Here is a 16,441-nt window from a genome sequence, read left to right as displayed (position 1 = left end):
CACTGAAACGTGAGCTGCTGCTGGAGCATAGGCTGCAGTAACGGTGTGCGCAGCGACTGGTGCCTGGTGGACAGTGTAACTAGCAACTGTAGTTGGATGGGAATAGGCTACACCCGAAGCTGGCTGCTGGCTGTATTAGAAAAAGACAGTAAATAGTTAGATTAATCCAACATACTAGGCCAATGTCTCACATTTGAAAACCCCAGATTTGATTAATACTTGCCTGTTCTACAAACAGACCTGGAACAGCTATCTAACTCTCCATATACTTTAATGGCTTTTATTACCCCTCTTCTACCCCCATTTAAAAGGCTGTATCATTTTGAAATTTCTGCAGATGCACACATATCATGCAGGTGATTACTTTCTTAGCAAGGAAGGTGTTTGTGGTGGTTTGTTTTGTTTTTTTTTTTTCAAGCAGTGAGACAAAAGTCTTCCATTCAAAATAACACAGAAGTCTTAAACTGTTATCTTTTCATGACTGACAAGTTTTTAAATGCTTTAGTAGTCCTTCAATAACACTGAGATACCTGTCAAATTAAGAAAAATACTACTCTTCTGTGAAAGCTCATTACTGACCTGCGCTTGCATGAAGTTTTTCAATAAACCCTATTAAAGCAATGAGATTATAAAGACTTCAATGAAAATTAGCTCAGAACTCTTACGTTTAAGGCAGAGACACTTTAAATACACACCTCTGATAGGGGCCTTCTCCCATAAAAGTTTAGAACTATGAAAGCTGGCCCCACTCGCTCGTACAGAAGTCCACAGCCTCACAAGGTGAAGCATCAAAAGAACTGACAGACTGAGCAAGACGACTGCTACCAGAGCTCTGGCCATCTTCCAGGCACATACTGAGACTAATCTGTCTCTCTAGTATTTGCAAGTAGGACATTAATATGTGGCTATTTACTAAGAGTGAGTAAATATTAACAGTGGAAATAAAAAATGATGGCTTCAAAAGTTTAATTATTTGAACAGAAACTATTATTATTGTCCTATATTGATGTGTAACTGTAGATTATGTTATTCTATATTGGTATGTAATTGTGCTTAGAAAATTTATTTCGATTTTTAAACAAATAAAGTAGTGCAAAATATCACTATCTGGAACAACGATATGAAGTGGGGTTGAGGGATTATTCTGAATTTACTACACCTCCTGCACTGTTGTTCAACAATACTTAAGAATCTCTACAGGGTTTCACATCTCCATAGCACTATTAAAAGATAATTCAAAATCAACTCCATGACTATCAAGGAGATAGTATTCCCTATTTTTCATAAGAAAATAGAAAAATGAAATCTCATTCGAAGCAAATGTAGTCAGTGGCACAATGAAATTGCAGTATGGTTATGCTCAAAACCAACAGGAACAAGTTACAGTATTTTTTTCCTAAAGTCTTCGATATTCTTTCTGACATAACTACCAGAAAGAAAGCACCTTTTGACTACACATCCTATTGGGTTTTTTTTTCAAAAAAAACATTTCCATAACTCCCTTGCATTCAGTAATTTTTATTTATTTGTTCATTTTTAGAAAAAACAGTTTTGTCATTTTAATTACAGCAGAACCCATTAATTTCAATATATTAAAAAAAATTCTTGCAGCAGAAACAGAGAAAATTTTATTACTATTGGACTTCCATGCCTGGACTCCACCTTCTTCCCATCATAGGCCCCTGATTGCTTAAATGACCACTTGTATTCCATCCAAATTTAATTCAGTTGGGAGCTGTACTCACAATTATGTTTCATTTTATTTTCCACTTCTTAGCCTAACAGTAGAACGAAAAGACTTAGAACACTTTGGCGTAGCTCCCACCACTGCTTGAAACAATCCCTCGTACTTGACATACATAGGAAGACTCTGTTTTGTCAGTTTAAGGTGAGAAATTGGCCTCCAGCAGAAACTCAAGAAGACTATTTTAGGATGGTAAAAGTGAATGACAGTCTATAAAATTAGGCTAGATTATGTAGATAACTAACAGTGCAGAAGTGTAAAATATTCACAAGTTCTGAGGTAATTATCATTATCATATATATCTACTAAAACCACATTAAACTGAGAAAACAGACAGCAGACTGCAGTTGAACATATCAACAATGCAATACTGCCAACACGGGAACTCTTGCTTCACCCTATCTCCACTCTTACTCTTCCCTCATCCCATATACCAAACCTGGCTATGCCACCCTATTCCATTCCTGGTGCTAGTTCTGCTACTTGTCAAGCTATTCAGTGCACTAATTTAACTCATTAATCTAGCAGAAAATTATGAGATTTTTTTTTTTTTCTGGGCTTGTTTCCTAACATGGTAGAAATATTAGAAACATTGGAGCTTAAAGAAAAAGTCTGCTGAGTGCCTGAACCCACGTAAGTTATACACAGGGAAAAAGGGGAAAAAAATGGGAGGAGGAGAAAGAACAGGGACCTGCCCAGGAAGCATTAACTTCCAAGCTCTTCCAAGTTTCATGAAACCGGACTGAAGTTACTATTACAAAATATGATCCAGTGCTCACAAACACTGTTAAGTAACAGTACCAGTTAGTTTAGCAAAGAAAATGCCTTTGTTCTCAGAATATATATGATTAAAGCTACCCGACAGTTTTCAGTATTTAATATTGTGAAGAGATTAGGATCATTATCAGCAGGACTATTAGCAAGATTGTGGTACAGGCAGTTTCATTTCTTCAGTGCCATTTTTGTATCAAACTTCCTTATCATGGTATAGAATTGACAGCCCAAATCATTTGATTTCTAAGGCTAATACAGTTCTATGACCATGTTTACTTTAGCAAACCTGTTCCCCTTGCTTCTGCAACATCATGCAGAGCTAGTGATCGAGTTTGCAGGACTGCAAGAAAAATATTCTAGAATTGACTGCTGCTTCTGTTTTAAAAGTTATGTTACATCATGTTACAGAAGTTCAGTGACATCTTTTCTAAACTGATGACATTCCTTTTTTCTCCTATGTTCTTACTGAAAACCTTTTAAAATTAAGATGACCAGATATTTTCATGTAATTAATTTACATAAAATGATTACATGCCAACTTCTTCATTTAACTTACATGAGTTTTTATCCTTATTTGGTGATTAGTGCCTCATCACATTTGCTGAGATGAATCTTTCTTGAAGTTCATCTGTGCACCTATCCTAGTATTATCCATTCTTCTTTCTTGACTACAGATGGCAAGAACTGTATGCACCACTTCAGATGAAGTTTCATCTACGCTACCTGCTCTGTTCCAGACAGTGCTTTTTTTTTTTTTTCCCAAACACCCCAGCTTCCTTAAAGCAGGTTCTTGTAAAGTTGCCTATGTATTGACAATATTTTTCTTGCATCAAATATCACCACATGACATACTAATATAAATACTAAGTAAGACTCAGAGCCAATCCCTAGGGAATTCCACTGCAATTATTCCTATTTGATAATCTCTTTCCTAACTCTACTAACCACCTCCACCGGCTCCTTTCCTACAATTCTTTTACTACTCTCTACCTTAAGTAATAATTTTCCATACTACACCACATCAAGTATTTCAACTTAGTCCCAATAAATAAGACTCCAAAAGATTTAGGCACATGATCAAGTTATTAGAGCAACACTGAAATACAGTACGTCAACTGAGCTATGGTAACAAACCACACGCATGTTCTTCTCCACAACAAAGAAAGTAATTCAGTTTAGCTTAATCCCCCAACAGAGTGGGAAAAAGTTGAAACCAAATTATTCTGTATGTTCTATGGGCTAAGGACATGCGAATAGGTACTGTAGCACAGCAGACAGAGAAGCTAACTTCTTGACCTGGTAACAGCTAGTTTTCTTTGCTGAACAATTTTTCTCTTCCCCAAAATAAATTCTAATATCCCTATTAGCATCTTTGCATTCAAGGAATTCCATGTCTCTCTTCACATGAAAAGATACTCAGTCCAATTGGCTTAACTAGGTGGACCTTAGAAATCACAGAATAACTTAGGTTGAAGCAAAGATCTGGACGTCATCTGTTCTAACCCAGTACTCAAACCAGCTAATTTTGAAGTTACATTAGGTTTCTCAGGGCTTCATCCAGTCAGGTTCTGATCATCTCCAAGAATGGAGATTGCAAGACTGCTCTAAACAACCTGTTCCAGTGTTTAAGCACCCTCAATGTCAAGAAGTTTTTCCACAGTTTATAAAAGTTTTGGTTTCAAAAGCAAATCAGCTCTAGACCAACATTTACATAAGGCAAATGCAGTTTGTAATATGAAGTTATATTGAATTGAATGGTCACAATTCTTATGATATTTTAATTTACTATCAAAATAAACATCATTCTTTGATTCAAGAGGTTATGGGTGAAGGACTTGGATGCTTCAAATAATACTCTGCTGTATTGCTATTACCTCTTCTGCCAGAAATTTTCATTCAAAAAGAATGTATTTTATTTATACCACACCTATTTATTTCACTGATCATAACAGTAAGAGTGTTTCCCCACCAAGCTAACTTTGATTTCTATTTTCTAGGAACAACGGACATTCTTTGACGCTCATCTTCCAGCTCAGGTTTCTATTTCACTCCGTTTTCACTATCCCAGTCAGAGCCAGTTTACGGTCTACATCTTGCTCTCAATTATTCTGCCCTAGCTTCTGTAGATGTATGTTTTAGCCAAGTACAGAAGGTCATTTCCAGCACCTTACCTATTGTGTTTTGTCTCTCCCTACCTGCTTTAAACTGTTACATGCATACCGCTATTTCCCCACGCTCTTTGATGCCTCCTCCCAAATAAGCATTCTTCTATTCAGTTTTACACCCCAGTATATAACTAGCTTCCCCTCATCTTCCACATCTTACCTAAGTGACCTCAAGATCCAGAGAATTAACTATTTATTCACAATTATTGTATTACAGTGCATGAGAAAAGTATTTTTTGTAAAACACCTGACTCAAATCTTTGAATAACACCTATTCTAATTTCTACTGACACTACTGATGGGAAATACTAATCTGTAATGCATTAGTACTAGAACGAGTGCCATATATTATGAAATACCACTATGATATTAAACCTCCTAGAGAAGACTGGCTGCAGTGAGTTGTGACCGTGTATCTCTCCCCACATTCATCTCCAATTCCATCTCAATCTGATTTTCTAGGGGTCGAGGGGCCACACTGGCTCCCAATCTTGCAGAATTCATCCCAGAGCAAAGGCCACAGCAAAAGCTAGCCTTGTCCACATTGCTGTCTGGTATACAGAACTCCTTTCACTAAGCGAACCTATGTTTTCCCAAGACAGGTGCATGTTTTGCCTGGTACTTTGCAACCTGGACATAAGACTAACACTGCAGCTGCTTTCACGGTGTCAACATTTGATATGCTGTGTATGCTCAGGACTATGATTCTGAAACAGTATAATATGTAAAAATCTTCTTCTCATTTGCAAAGTCTCCACTCCAAAACACTAAGGCATCAAAGAATTACGAAGATCTCCCTGCCCAATTCTACACCACAAAATCTCTTAAGTTATACTACAGCTTTAAAAAAATATCCAATTCTAGGTAGATACTTGGCGAGGGAAATTCCAGCCTCAATACTCACATTTGTCCAAATTGTATTAAAACACCAACAGACATTTCTTGTTCCAAAACATATTTCTTGTGGTTTTGTGGTTTGTTTTTTTTTTTTTTTTTTTCTCATTTAAAGAAGTGATTCTCAGGCTAGCTCAGAAGAACATTTAAGAAACTCTTAAAATAATTTTTTAAATACAAATATCTTGAACTTAAAAAAAACCCTAATTAAGGCTTTTTTCTTGACTTTTAAGAACTCTACAACCTGAGGACAAGCTCTCAGAACAGAGGAGTTAGCCATCACTACTCCGTATTAGTTATTAAAATAACTAGATTAATTTTGTATTTCTGTTGGTAATTTTTATTCCCCTTGTTAAAACCCAGAATATTCAAGAAGCAATTAAAAACCTTTTCTGAACTGCACAAAGATCTTCAACAAGGAAGCTAGCAGTGTTTTCATAAAGAAAAAGAAATATGGACTTCCAAAGTGAAAAAAAGCTGGCAGCACATTTAAAATTATTACATCAGAAGCTGGCTAGGAGGCAGAAACTGCTTATCAATAATTAATAAAGTATTGGTGTCCACTTAGCAAAACATTGTTCTCCAGTTCCAAAACCACATGGGTTGTCTAACTTAAATAGCTATACAATATAGGTTTGTAAATGAGCAAGATTCTGTCACAGAAAAAGCTTAGATCAGCATTTGTGTTATAACTATTAAATCTAATATAGCAGAACCCTCACTTTTTAGTTACTTTCACAAAGCAACACTCATAGAAGGTCTGGATTTCCTGTGATATATCAGCCTAAGAATGACAGAAAATTAAGAGCTATTAGGAAACAAATTCTGAATTCCCTTCTACAGAACTTTGTGTTCTTTGTCATTTCCAGCTATTGGCCTTTTCTAGTATAAAAAGTACTGAGGCTATTTTGTAGAAAAGTAAATTGAAAGTAGAGAGGGTTTTTTTATTTTTCATGTTAACAACACAAAGAAAATACAACACTTTGATATAATGCTATCTATTTTGCCAGGTGATAACTTCAGATGACTTAAGATTGTAAGATATTTTATTTCCACATTACGATACTTGTGGAGCAAGTCATGCAGTGAGAAACTGAATAAGGTATGTGTGGCAATTACTGTCCAAGGAATACACTTTCAGGAAAACAGTCTATTTCCATGTAAGATACATAGTGCATAAAAGGTATATATAGAGGAAGCACATAAAAGGTTCCCTGTAAGCCTTGCTTTTCATCACAGTGATTGATTTAATTTAAAAACAAAAATGAATTGCAATTCATGTGCATGCAAGCCTAAGAAGAACAAAAATGCTGATCTCCAGTGCATCTCCGTACTACAACCAACACACACACATTAACCTGCTGCTATTCCAGCTCCATTTAGGGTGCTGAACACCAAAAACAAAAGGCAAAAAACACTCTTTTTTTTTTTTTTAGTATTAGTTTTCTGAAGAGTGCTATTTTGATGTAGAGTTAAGATAAGGACTAAGACCAATTTTGTCTGTATCCAAACTACCAGCTTCCTCAGAAATAAAAACTTCTAAAACATATTTTATGCAGGTTTTTTTTTTCCTTTAAAGAAGTGATTTTCAGGCTAGCTTAGCACAACATTTAAGCTACTCTTAAAATAATTTTTAAAATATAAACATCTTGAACTAAAAAAACCCACTAACTAAGATTTATTTCTTGAATTCTAACTTTTGAGAATATTTGACCATTTTAGCATTAAGGAAACCATATCTGTTGAGACCTAACTGCCAGATCTCTCAAAGTTTCATAGATTATTCTATTAGTAGCAGAGTAGCAAAAAAATAAAGTTTTGAGTTTTTTTTCTTTCAGGGATATGAAGGTTGAAACAAGTAAGACCTAACTCTACAAAAGACCTAACTCTACAAAAACTGAAAGAGGCAGTAAAATCTGCTGCTTCTTCAGATCCTAACCTCAGAAGAAGCACTACTGAATAACTGGTCAGATAAAGCTTCATCTGTGTTAATGGAACCTGGACAAAGTAAAAACAAAATAATAATAACTAAAAAAAAATAAAAATAAAGTGAGCTTTTTTCTTCCTAAACACACTTGACAATAAACAGCATAAAACGGTGAAATGAAATATCGCACTACAGGAAGTTGTACTTTAGAAGTAACTTCTGTTTTTCTAGAGCCTGTCACTCACTGCGTGCATAAAATTCCAATGAAGACTGCATGTATCTTTTTGGAGCTTTAATAAAAATTATTATTTCCTTTTATGAAACAAACATTGTTTGTAACGTAATTCACTAAGAATCCTAAGAAAGGCCTGAAAGCATGCAAAGGTGTGATCCCCTCTTGAATTGTTAAATTTCAGCAGCTCTTAGTAGCATATGCTATGGTTTAACTACATAAGGCCTGAAAAGACAGTTCTTTGTAGCAATTTTGAGTTTCCCTTCCTCTTCCTTGTTTCTAAAAACATCCTTGAGTCATTCCATTACAAACAAAAAATACTGATTGCTACTAGACAGCTAAACCATGTACTATCAATAACTTATCCCTAAGATGAATATCCTCATGTTTTCAACACACCCTTATGGCTTTGTTAATCTGCACATATAGTCTTGGGACCTGATTTAAATCAAATAAAATTCTGCAATGCTTCTCTAACTGTACATAGCAACGTAACTGCAAGTGTCTCTAACAATAACCCAATACATGCTTTGTATGTACTTTCCTTTACTCAGTTGCACACAATGGACAGCTCATTGCCTATGCTGCTTTCTTCACTACCAAAACACTGATTTTATTCAAGTCTAGTCAACAGCCATGTTCACAATGATAGTATGCAAGACAAAAAGAACTGAGCTTGAGATGTTAAGTCTGTCTGCAAAAGTACCAACTACTAACATTTTCTCCGTCAAAATCACAGAATCAAAGAATGGGTGAGGTTGGCAGGGACCTCTGGAGGTCATCTGGTTCAACTGGGCTACTCAAGCTGGGCCACCTACAGCCAGTCACCCAGGACCGTGTCCAGACAGCTTTTGAATATCTCCCAAGGATAGAGAATCCAGGTGCCCTGGGCAACCTGTGCCAGCACTCACTCACCCTCACAGTAAAAAAGCGTTCCCTGATGTTTAGAAGGAACCTCCTATGTTTCAGTTTGTGCCCAGTGCCTCTGGTCCTGTCACTGTGCACCACTGAAAAAAGCCTGTCTCTGCCCTCTTTCCACCCTTCCTTCTGGTATTTACATACATTAAGAAGATCCCCCATCAGCCTTCTCTTCTCTAAGGCTCAGCTCTCTCAGCCTTTCCTCACAGAAGAGATGCTTCAGTCCCTTCATCATCTTTGTGGCCCTTTGTTAGACTCTCTCCAGTACGTCCAGCCTCTCTTGTACTGGGGAGCCCAAAACTGGACGCAGGGCTCCAGGTGTGGCCTCACCAGTGCTGAGTTAGAGGGGAAGAATATCTTCCCTTGACCTGCTGGCAATACTTCTCCAATGCAGCCCAGGATGCCATTCACCCTCTTTGCTGCAAGGCCACATTGCTGGCTCATGGTTAACTGGGGTGTCCACCAGGATGCCCCCCAGGTCCTTCTCCGCCAAGCTGCTTTCCAGCTGGGTGGCCCCCAGCGTATATAGGTGCTGTTCCTCCCCAGGGGCAGGACTTTGCACTTCCCCTCGTTGAACTTCATGAGGTTCCTGTCAGCCCATCTCTCCAGCCTGTTGAGGTCCCTCTGGATGTCAGCGCAACCCGCTGGTGTATCAGCCACTCCTCCTAGTTTTGTGTCATCAGCAAACTTGCTGAGGATGAAAACGCTAAAAAGAAAAAACGCTAACTCTGGCAAGCTCTCTACAAAAGCAAAGAAAGTTCACTAGTATGGAAAATTATATTCAATTCTTATAACATTCTATATTTCCTGCCTTAAGCTACTACTTTGCTTTTCTAGTACCAATAACGCAACTACACTTTAACCTACCATCGTGGCATTTTAGTAGCAGACAAATTTTTACACATAATTTTACACCCCAGAGTTAAGCCTAAAACTGTCAATCCATTTTGAGGTTACAGCTACAAAGGATGTAACTATACCATTAACAGAAAAGCTCCCCCAAGTGCTCGGTTCCTAAAGACACAAGTCTGCTGCAAATTTCACCTAGTTGGCAGACTTGCCCCTAAAAATGACAAAGGCTCCTCTGATTAGTAAGGCACATTTTCTCCCCTGTTACCACCACCTCCTGTCTCCCCATCATTAGTCAATTGCAATACTGGCATACAGCCCATGTTAACAAACCCAAAGCCCCTTACTGCCTTTCTAATGTTGGCATACCTCCTTTGAGAGTGGAACCTCACTGATTTGAAAATAAGTCTATCAAAATCTTTTTACAAATAGCAGTAACTTATCAGAGGCTTCTTATGTACATTAAGTAATCCAGAACAGCATGTTTAGGATAGCACTTAACATTGGTTGAACAAAAGAGAATCAGCACCATACCGCTCTATCATATTCAGTGAAATCTCTTTTGCTAAAAATGCGTATGCTTTAAGAGGTGACACAACTCAAGATAACATGGGCATAAAATTTGCAGAAGGAAAGAATTTGGAATTTTTATACTACGCTATAGGTACATTCATACTATGATAAAGCTATCATTACTTTCATTTTCCATGCATTTAATAGGCGGTGAGAGTGACTTCTGTCATCGTTGTCATCATCATTATTATTATCCTTGCCTCTTATTGTTCTATTAAACCATCTTTATCTCAACCCATGAGTTTTTTTTCTTTTCCCTTTCTCCTCCTTTTCTCCCCACCCTTCTGAGGGTAACAGGGGGTAAGCAAAGCAGCTGTGTGGTCAGAGTTGCTGGCTGGAGAGGTAACTGGAACAGGCACTGAGAACAAAAGTAAAGTTAATTGGAAGTATTAGCAAATTTGATAAAAAAAACCCAAAACACTGCACTCCAAAACAATTATCAACAGTCAATGTATCCATCCATAGCATTTCACCTTCCTTTGCTGTTCTGCACCAGCCTCGAGTATCCTGTAACATCATGCACTGTACTTGAATGCCAAACCAGCTATAGTTGCAAGAGCTCACCTCCATACGGCTGCCTAGAAGACTGTACCTTAACCTACACTCACAGATACTGTGATCTGCTCTGGACCTAAACTGCTAAAATTGCCTTTGTCTGTGAAGGCCTGCCACACTTAGTAATATTCAAGCTACTTGAGGGCAATTCAAAGTTAACAAATCACTCCTAACTACCCAAGAATCTCCCATCTGCAACCTGTCTCATTAGAGCAGGGACATGGTATGAACATCACTAAGATGAAACTCAGACACTTAAAAGATCCTTTGTCTTCTTAACAGAAACCAAAATCTTAACACAAGACTACCACATTTGCACACTTCTCTGTCCAAACATGCCTCAACGCACCTATCTCTCCACCAGGATCCCCACATTCCAACCAGTTAACTTTAGATTAAAGGCATAACTATGGCTCTCTCCAGCACTGAATCGGGAATGCTACTATTTTTTTACACATGAAAGACAAGCCAATATCAGGTTGTTTGTTTCAAACTGAATAGATACACAGTGGTTGAGGTGACCTACAGAGCACACACACACAAAAGAAGACTAGTATCACCAAATTCCACATTTATTTCAGGCTCCTAAATAGATGAATTAGTAAGTAACAGAGGAAGTTTGCATTGCATGCAGGTTTATAACCTCAAGCCCTAATACCACCATTAGCAGAAAGCATAAATTGTAAAGGTATTGCAATATTCAGAGAAATTTCCTGTATTGGTATTTGCATAATCTAATGCTACCCTCATTAAGTCATGGTATTATTACCGGGTAGTGCACACAAAGAATTCTGAATGAGCGGGCAGCAGGAAATTTTATGCAGTGACAACACTGAAAGGAACAAGAACACTTCTAATCCATTATTTACAGGTTTAAAGGGCACTTAACTTTTTTGCCGCCTTTGATTAAATATGAAACAAGTTAAGATTTCAAATGTGCTTTATGAAAACTAGTATTGATGAACTAATAAAGACAGACATCTATTCCCTTTCTTATCTAGTCAATTCAGGGAACCATACTGCTTACACTGTTAGAACAGTAAATATGTTATCAACTCCTGCACACAAATTTCCCACATCCAAGATCTAACATCTGAGCAGCTACCAATCTGGCCTTTATAACTGCTTCAAATATCAGTATTTAATGTTAAAGACTATATTCCTTGGGCAAATTTTAATTTACCCTTCATGTGAAGGATGAGAGAGTATTTAAATGATCCACCATGGCCACACACAAACTACAATTACAGGAAGACACATGATCTTTACGCCAATAATAGCTTCATCATCTTTTCAGTTGTTGATTTAAAGAAGCTATTTCCTTGAACCAAATAGCTCTAATACGCTGTCCCATCACAACTATTAATGCAAATTAGAACATTGTCATAGACATATAGAGACCATCAGATCAGGAAGAGGAAGTCGATGAAGCCTTCTACAGACAGTGGGAAATAGCCTCACGATCACAGGCCCTGGTTCTCAGGGGGGACTTCAACTACCCTGATATTTGCTGGAAAGGTAACACAGACAGGCACACACTGGAAGCTTCTGCAGAGCACTGATGATAACTTTTTGACACAGGTGGTGGAGGGGCCAACGAGAGTTGTGCTGCTGGACTCTGTGCTAACAAAGAAAGACGACTATCTGGGGACATGAAGGTTGGGGGTAGCCTTGGCTGCAGTGACCATGAGATGGTAGATTTCAGGATCCTGCATAGAAGCAGCAGGGCAAAATGTAGAATTACAACCCTGGACTTCAGGAGAGCTGACTTTGGCCTCTTCAAAGACCTACTTGGAGGAATCCCATGGGTTAAGGCTCTGGATGGCAGTGGGGTCCAAGAGAGCTCGTTAATATTGAAGCACCACTTCCTCCAAGCTCAAGATTGGTGCATCCCTATGAGTAGGAAATCAAGCAAAGGAGGCAGGAGACCTGCATGGATCAGTTAGGAGCTTCTGGAAAAACTCAAATGGAGGAAGGAAGTTTACAGAATGTGGAAGAAAGGACTGGCCACTTGGGAGGAGTATAGGAATGTTATCAGAGTATGCAGGGATGCAGCGAGAAACGCTAAGGCCCTCTTGGAATTAAACCTGGCAAGGGACATCAAGGACAGTAAGAAGGGCCTCTTCAAGTACATCAGTAGTCAAAGAAAGACTGGGGAAAACGTGGGCCCGCTGCTGAATGAGGTTGACCCTGGTGACAGAGGATACAGAGAAGGCGGAGCTACTGAATGCCTTCTTTGCTACAGTCTTTACTGCTAAGGCTGGCCCTCAAGAATCCCAGATCCTGGAGGTAAGAGAGAGAGTCTGGAGAAAGGAAGACTTTCCCTTGATCGAGGATAACCGGATCATCTAAGCAAATCTGACACCCACAAATCCATGGGCCCTGATGGGATGCACCCACGAGTGCCGAGGGAGCTGGCAGATGTTACTGCGAAGCCACTCTCCATCATCTTTGAAAGGTCATGCAGAACAGGAGAGCTGCTTGAGGACTGGAGGAAAGCCACTGTCACTCCAGTCTTCAAATAGGGCAAGAAGGAGGACCCAGGAAATCACAGGCCAGTCAGCCTCATCTCCATCTCTGGATGTCATCTCTAAGCATGTAGCGAAAAGAAAGTTTTCGGGAGTGGTCAACATGGATTCAGCAATGGGAAATTATGCTTGACCAATCTGATAGCCTTTTATGATGGCATGACTGGATGGGTGGATGAGGGGAGAGCAGCAGATGTTGTCTACCTCGACTTCAGCAAGGCTTTTGACAATGTTTCCCATAACATCCTCATAGGCAAGCTTAGGAAGCATGGGTTAGATGAGAAGACAGTGAGGTGGACTGAGAATTGGCTGAATGGCAGAGCTCAGCAGGTTGTGATCAGTGGCGCAGTCTTGTTGGAGGACTTCAACTAGCGATGTTCCCCAGAGGCTGGAGTAATGCCACCACAAGTATAGACTGGGAGAGGAGTGGCTGGAGAGCAGCCCAGCCGAAAGGGATCTGGGGGTGCTGGTTGACAGCAGGCTCCACGTGAGTCAGCAGCGTGCCCTGGCAGCCGATAAGGCAAAATGCATCCTGGGGTGCATCAAGCACAGCACAACCCACCGGTCAAAAGCGGGGATTATCCCGCTACATTCAGCATTCATGCAGCCTCACCTTGAGCACTGTGTGCTGTTCTGGGCCCCACAAGCTAAGAAGGATATGAAGGGACCTGAATGCATCCAGAGTAGGACAGGCTGTTCCAATGTGTTCCACAACCCTTTTGGTGAAGAATTTTTTCCTAATATCCATCCTAAACCTCCCCTGGCGCAACTTGAGAACATTTCCTCTTGTCCTATTGCTTGTTACCTGGGAGAAGAGGTCAGCCCCCACCTTTCTACAACCTCCTTTCAGGTAGCTGTGGAGAGCCATAAGGTCTCTCCTCAGCCTCCTTTTCTCCAGGCTAAACAACCCCAGTTCCCTCAGCCGTTCCTCATAACACTTGTGCTGCAGACCCCTCACCAGCTTTGTTGCCCTTCTCTGGACACACTCCAGCACCTCAATGTCTTTCTTGTAGTGAGGGGCCCAAAACTGAACGCAGTACTCGAGGTGTGGCCTCACCAGTGCCAAGTACAGGGGAACGATCACTTCCCTAGTCCTGCTCACCACACTAGTCCTGATACAGGCCAGGATGCCGTTAGCCTTCTTGGCCACCTGGGCACACTGCTGGCTCATATTCAACCAGCTGTCAACAAACACACACAGGCCCTTGTCCGCCAAGCAGCTTCCCAGCCACTCTTCCAGCCTGTAGCACTGCATGGGATTGCTGTGACCCAAGTGTAGGACCCAGCACTTGGCCTTGTGGAACTTCATACCATTGGCCCCTGTAGAGCCATCCTACCCTCAAGCAGGTTGACACTCCGGCCTAACTTAGTGTCATCTGCAAATTTACTGAGGGTGCAGTCGATCCCCTCGTCCAGGTCGTTGATAAAGGTATTAAAGAGAACGAGCATCTGATCAAGTTTCTGATGAGCTCTCACAAAACAACTTGCTGCTTTGAACAACATTTTAAAAATCCATGGATTATGTTGGTGGCTAGAAATTTTTTTTTGGTAGATTTATGAGGCTCAGCTTATAAATTAACTACACAGAGAAACATCCATTTGTTTATCTGTTATCCTGGTTTCTAAGAAAGCAAGAATTTTATTATTCTATAAACTGTTACTTCAAGTACCAGTAACAATCTTAGTAAAAGATTTAATCTTCTATCTTCCCCTGCCACCACCATCTCTTTCTCAAATATACTGGAGTGGAACATACATTTTTGTAGCACTCCATAAACAAGCTACTAAGTACCCGCCAAGTCTGTTTAACGAAGGTAAGGTCCCTTTTAGATATTTTAAGTGACTCCTGTGTTTTCTGCTCAAAATATTAAATTAATTCTTATGAAAGGACTGCTTTAACACCAATTGCCGTGTCTCTTCACTTTCACATGTGGTAAACATACCAACCATTTTCAGGATGTAGAGTCTTTTACAGATATCAAATGAAATAGCATCTTGCAGTTGCGATACCAAAGGAAAAAGCTTCTTTCAATCAGTTTTTCCATTTTCTCAAGAACACATTTAGGATTAACTATGAAGACAAGTTTTGAACCTGAATGTTATTCCAATTATATATTTTTATATTGCAATTCAAATGGAAATTTTAAATGAGTTTTTCAGGTTCGTAAGTCTAGAGACCACCTCAGCTCCACAATAAAAGGCATAACAATTGAAAAAATTTATCTGCACTTCAAAACTGCAGACATATGGATTTCAGTTTATTATTCTCTTAAAGATAATGTGCTTACTTACCAAAAAAAAAAAGAAAAAACTATTTAGAAACTCCTTCATAGCCCAAGACAACCCAGTTTCGAATTTCACTATAACTGTCAAGTAAAATATAAACATACTGTGAACACCTAATCTTAAAAGAACTAGAAGACAAGCTAAGTTTAATCCTTTCCTTTAACTATTAAACATTGGAGTCAATGAAATTTAATGTACTTTACACCTATTTCCAGGAAAAAATAGATAGTAAGAATAGATTGGGAGTCATTCCAAGACCTCCATAAAACCTTATATTCCTGAAAACTATGTTAGGTATTCACTTCTTATTAGCTAGTTAACAGCAGCACACATCTGCATTCGTTTGTTAATAACATCTCATACATTTGCTTTATTCTTCTGTTTTCCCCATTAACCAAGAATTAGGAGTCAAGGAAGGTCTTAATTACATATTTATGAAATGAGTAACATGGATTCAAATATGGACCTTAAAGTGCTACTCCAATACAAGCCAAAAATGTGAAAATGTTCCTGATTGTACCTGTTCTTTGCCAAATTAAGTAACCTGATTTCAGAAAAGGTGAGATAATAGATGCTAGCAATTACTTTTTAACACTCTGATATACAATTTGCACAAACAAAAACTAAAAAGATACAAAGACTTAGGGCAGCATGTCTATACAGGATGTACAGTTACAAGTCCCCAAGCTCCACTATAAGACCTGCTCCTGGTCTTGGATACCAAAGTAGGAAATCTTTTTAAAAGGCGCCCTGGCCTTGAAAGTACCTTCTCTACTTTCTTAGAGACACTGATTATAACATTGCTTCAACAGAATGAAGTCCCCTGTATTTTCTGGTGCTTCAGCTCTTCCCTTATCCATCCAGCCTCCCGTAGGCTGGGTTCATAGAATTCTAACTGATGTTAAAAAGGATTCTGTCCTCCCACACTGACATAAGTGGGGGCACAGACCTGGGGAGCGAGCCCCATCTTCCCTGAAGCTGAAAGAGGAGAAGGGC

General features: G+C 39.2%; 1 protein-coding gene across 1 annotated transcript in view; it reads right to left on the bottom strand.

Annotated features, from left to right (window-relative positions):
• The window catches only part of ZFR (zinc finger RNA binding protein), a 43,222-nt gene that overhangs the window by 25,191 nt on the left and 1,590 nt on the right, over positions 1 to 16,441 (bottom strand). The window contains 1 exon segment of the mRNA XM_009894228.1: positions 1 to 130. This exon segment is cut by the window's left edge and continues 25 nt beyond it. Coding sequence (XP_009892530.1) covers positions 1 to 130 — 130 coding nt within the window.

Source organism: Charadrius vociferus, unplaced genomic scaffold (genome assembly GCF_000708025.1).
Source record: "Charadrius vociferus isolate BGI_N301 unplaced genomic scaffold, ASM70802v2 scaffold70, whole genome shotgun sequence".
In the NCBI taxonomy this organism is placed as follows: domain Eukaryota; kingdom Metazoa; phylum Chordata; class Aves; order Charadriiformes; family Charadriidae; genus Charadrius; species Charadrius vociferus.
The sequence above is the reverse complement of the archived record's forward strand: the minus strand, read 5'-3'. Positions and strand labels throughout refer to the sequence as shown.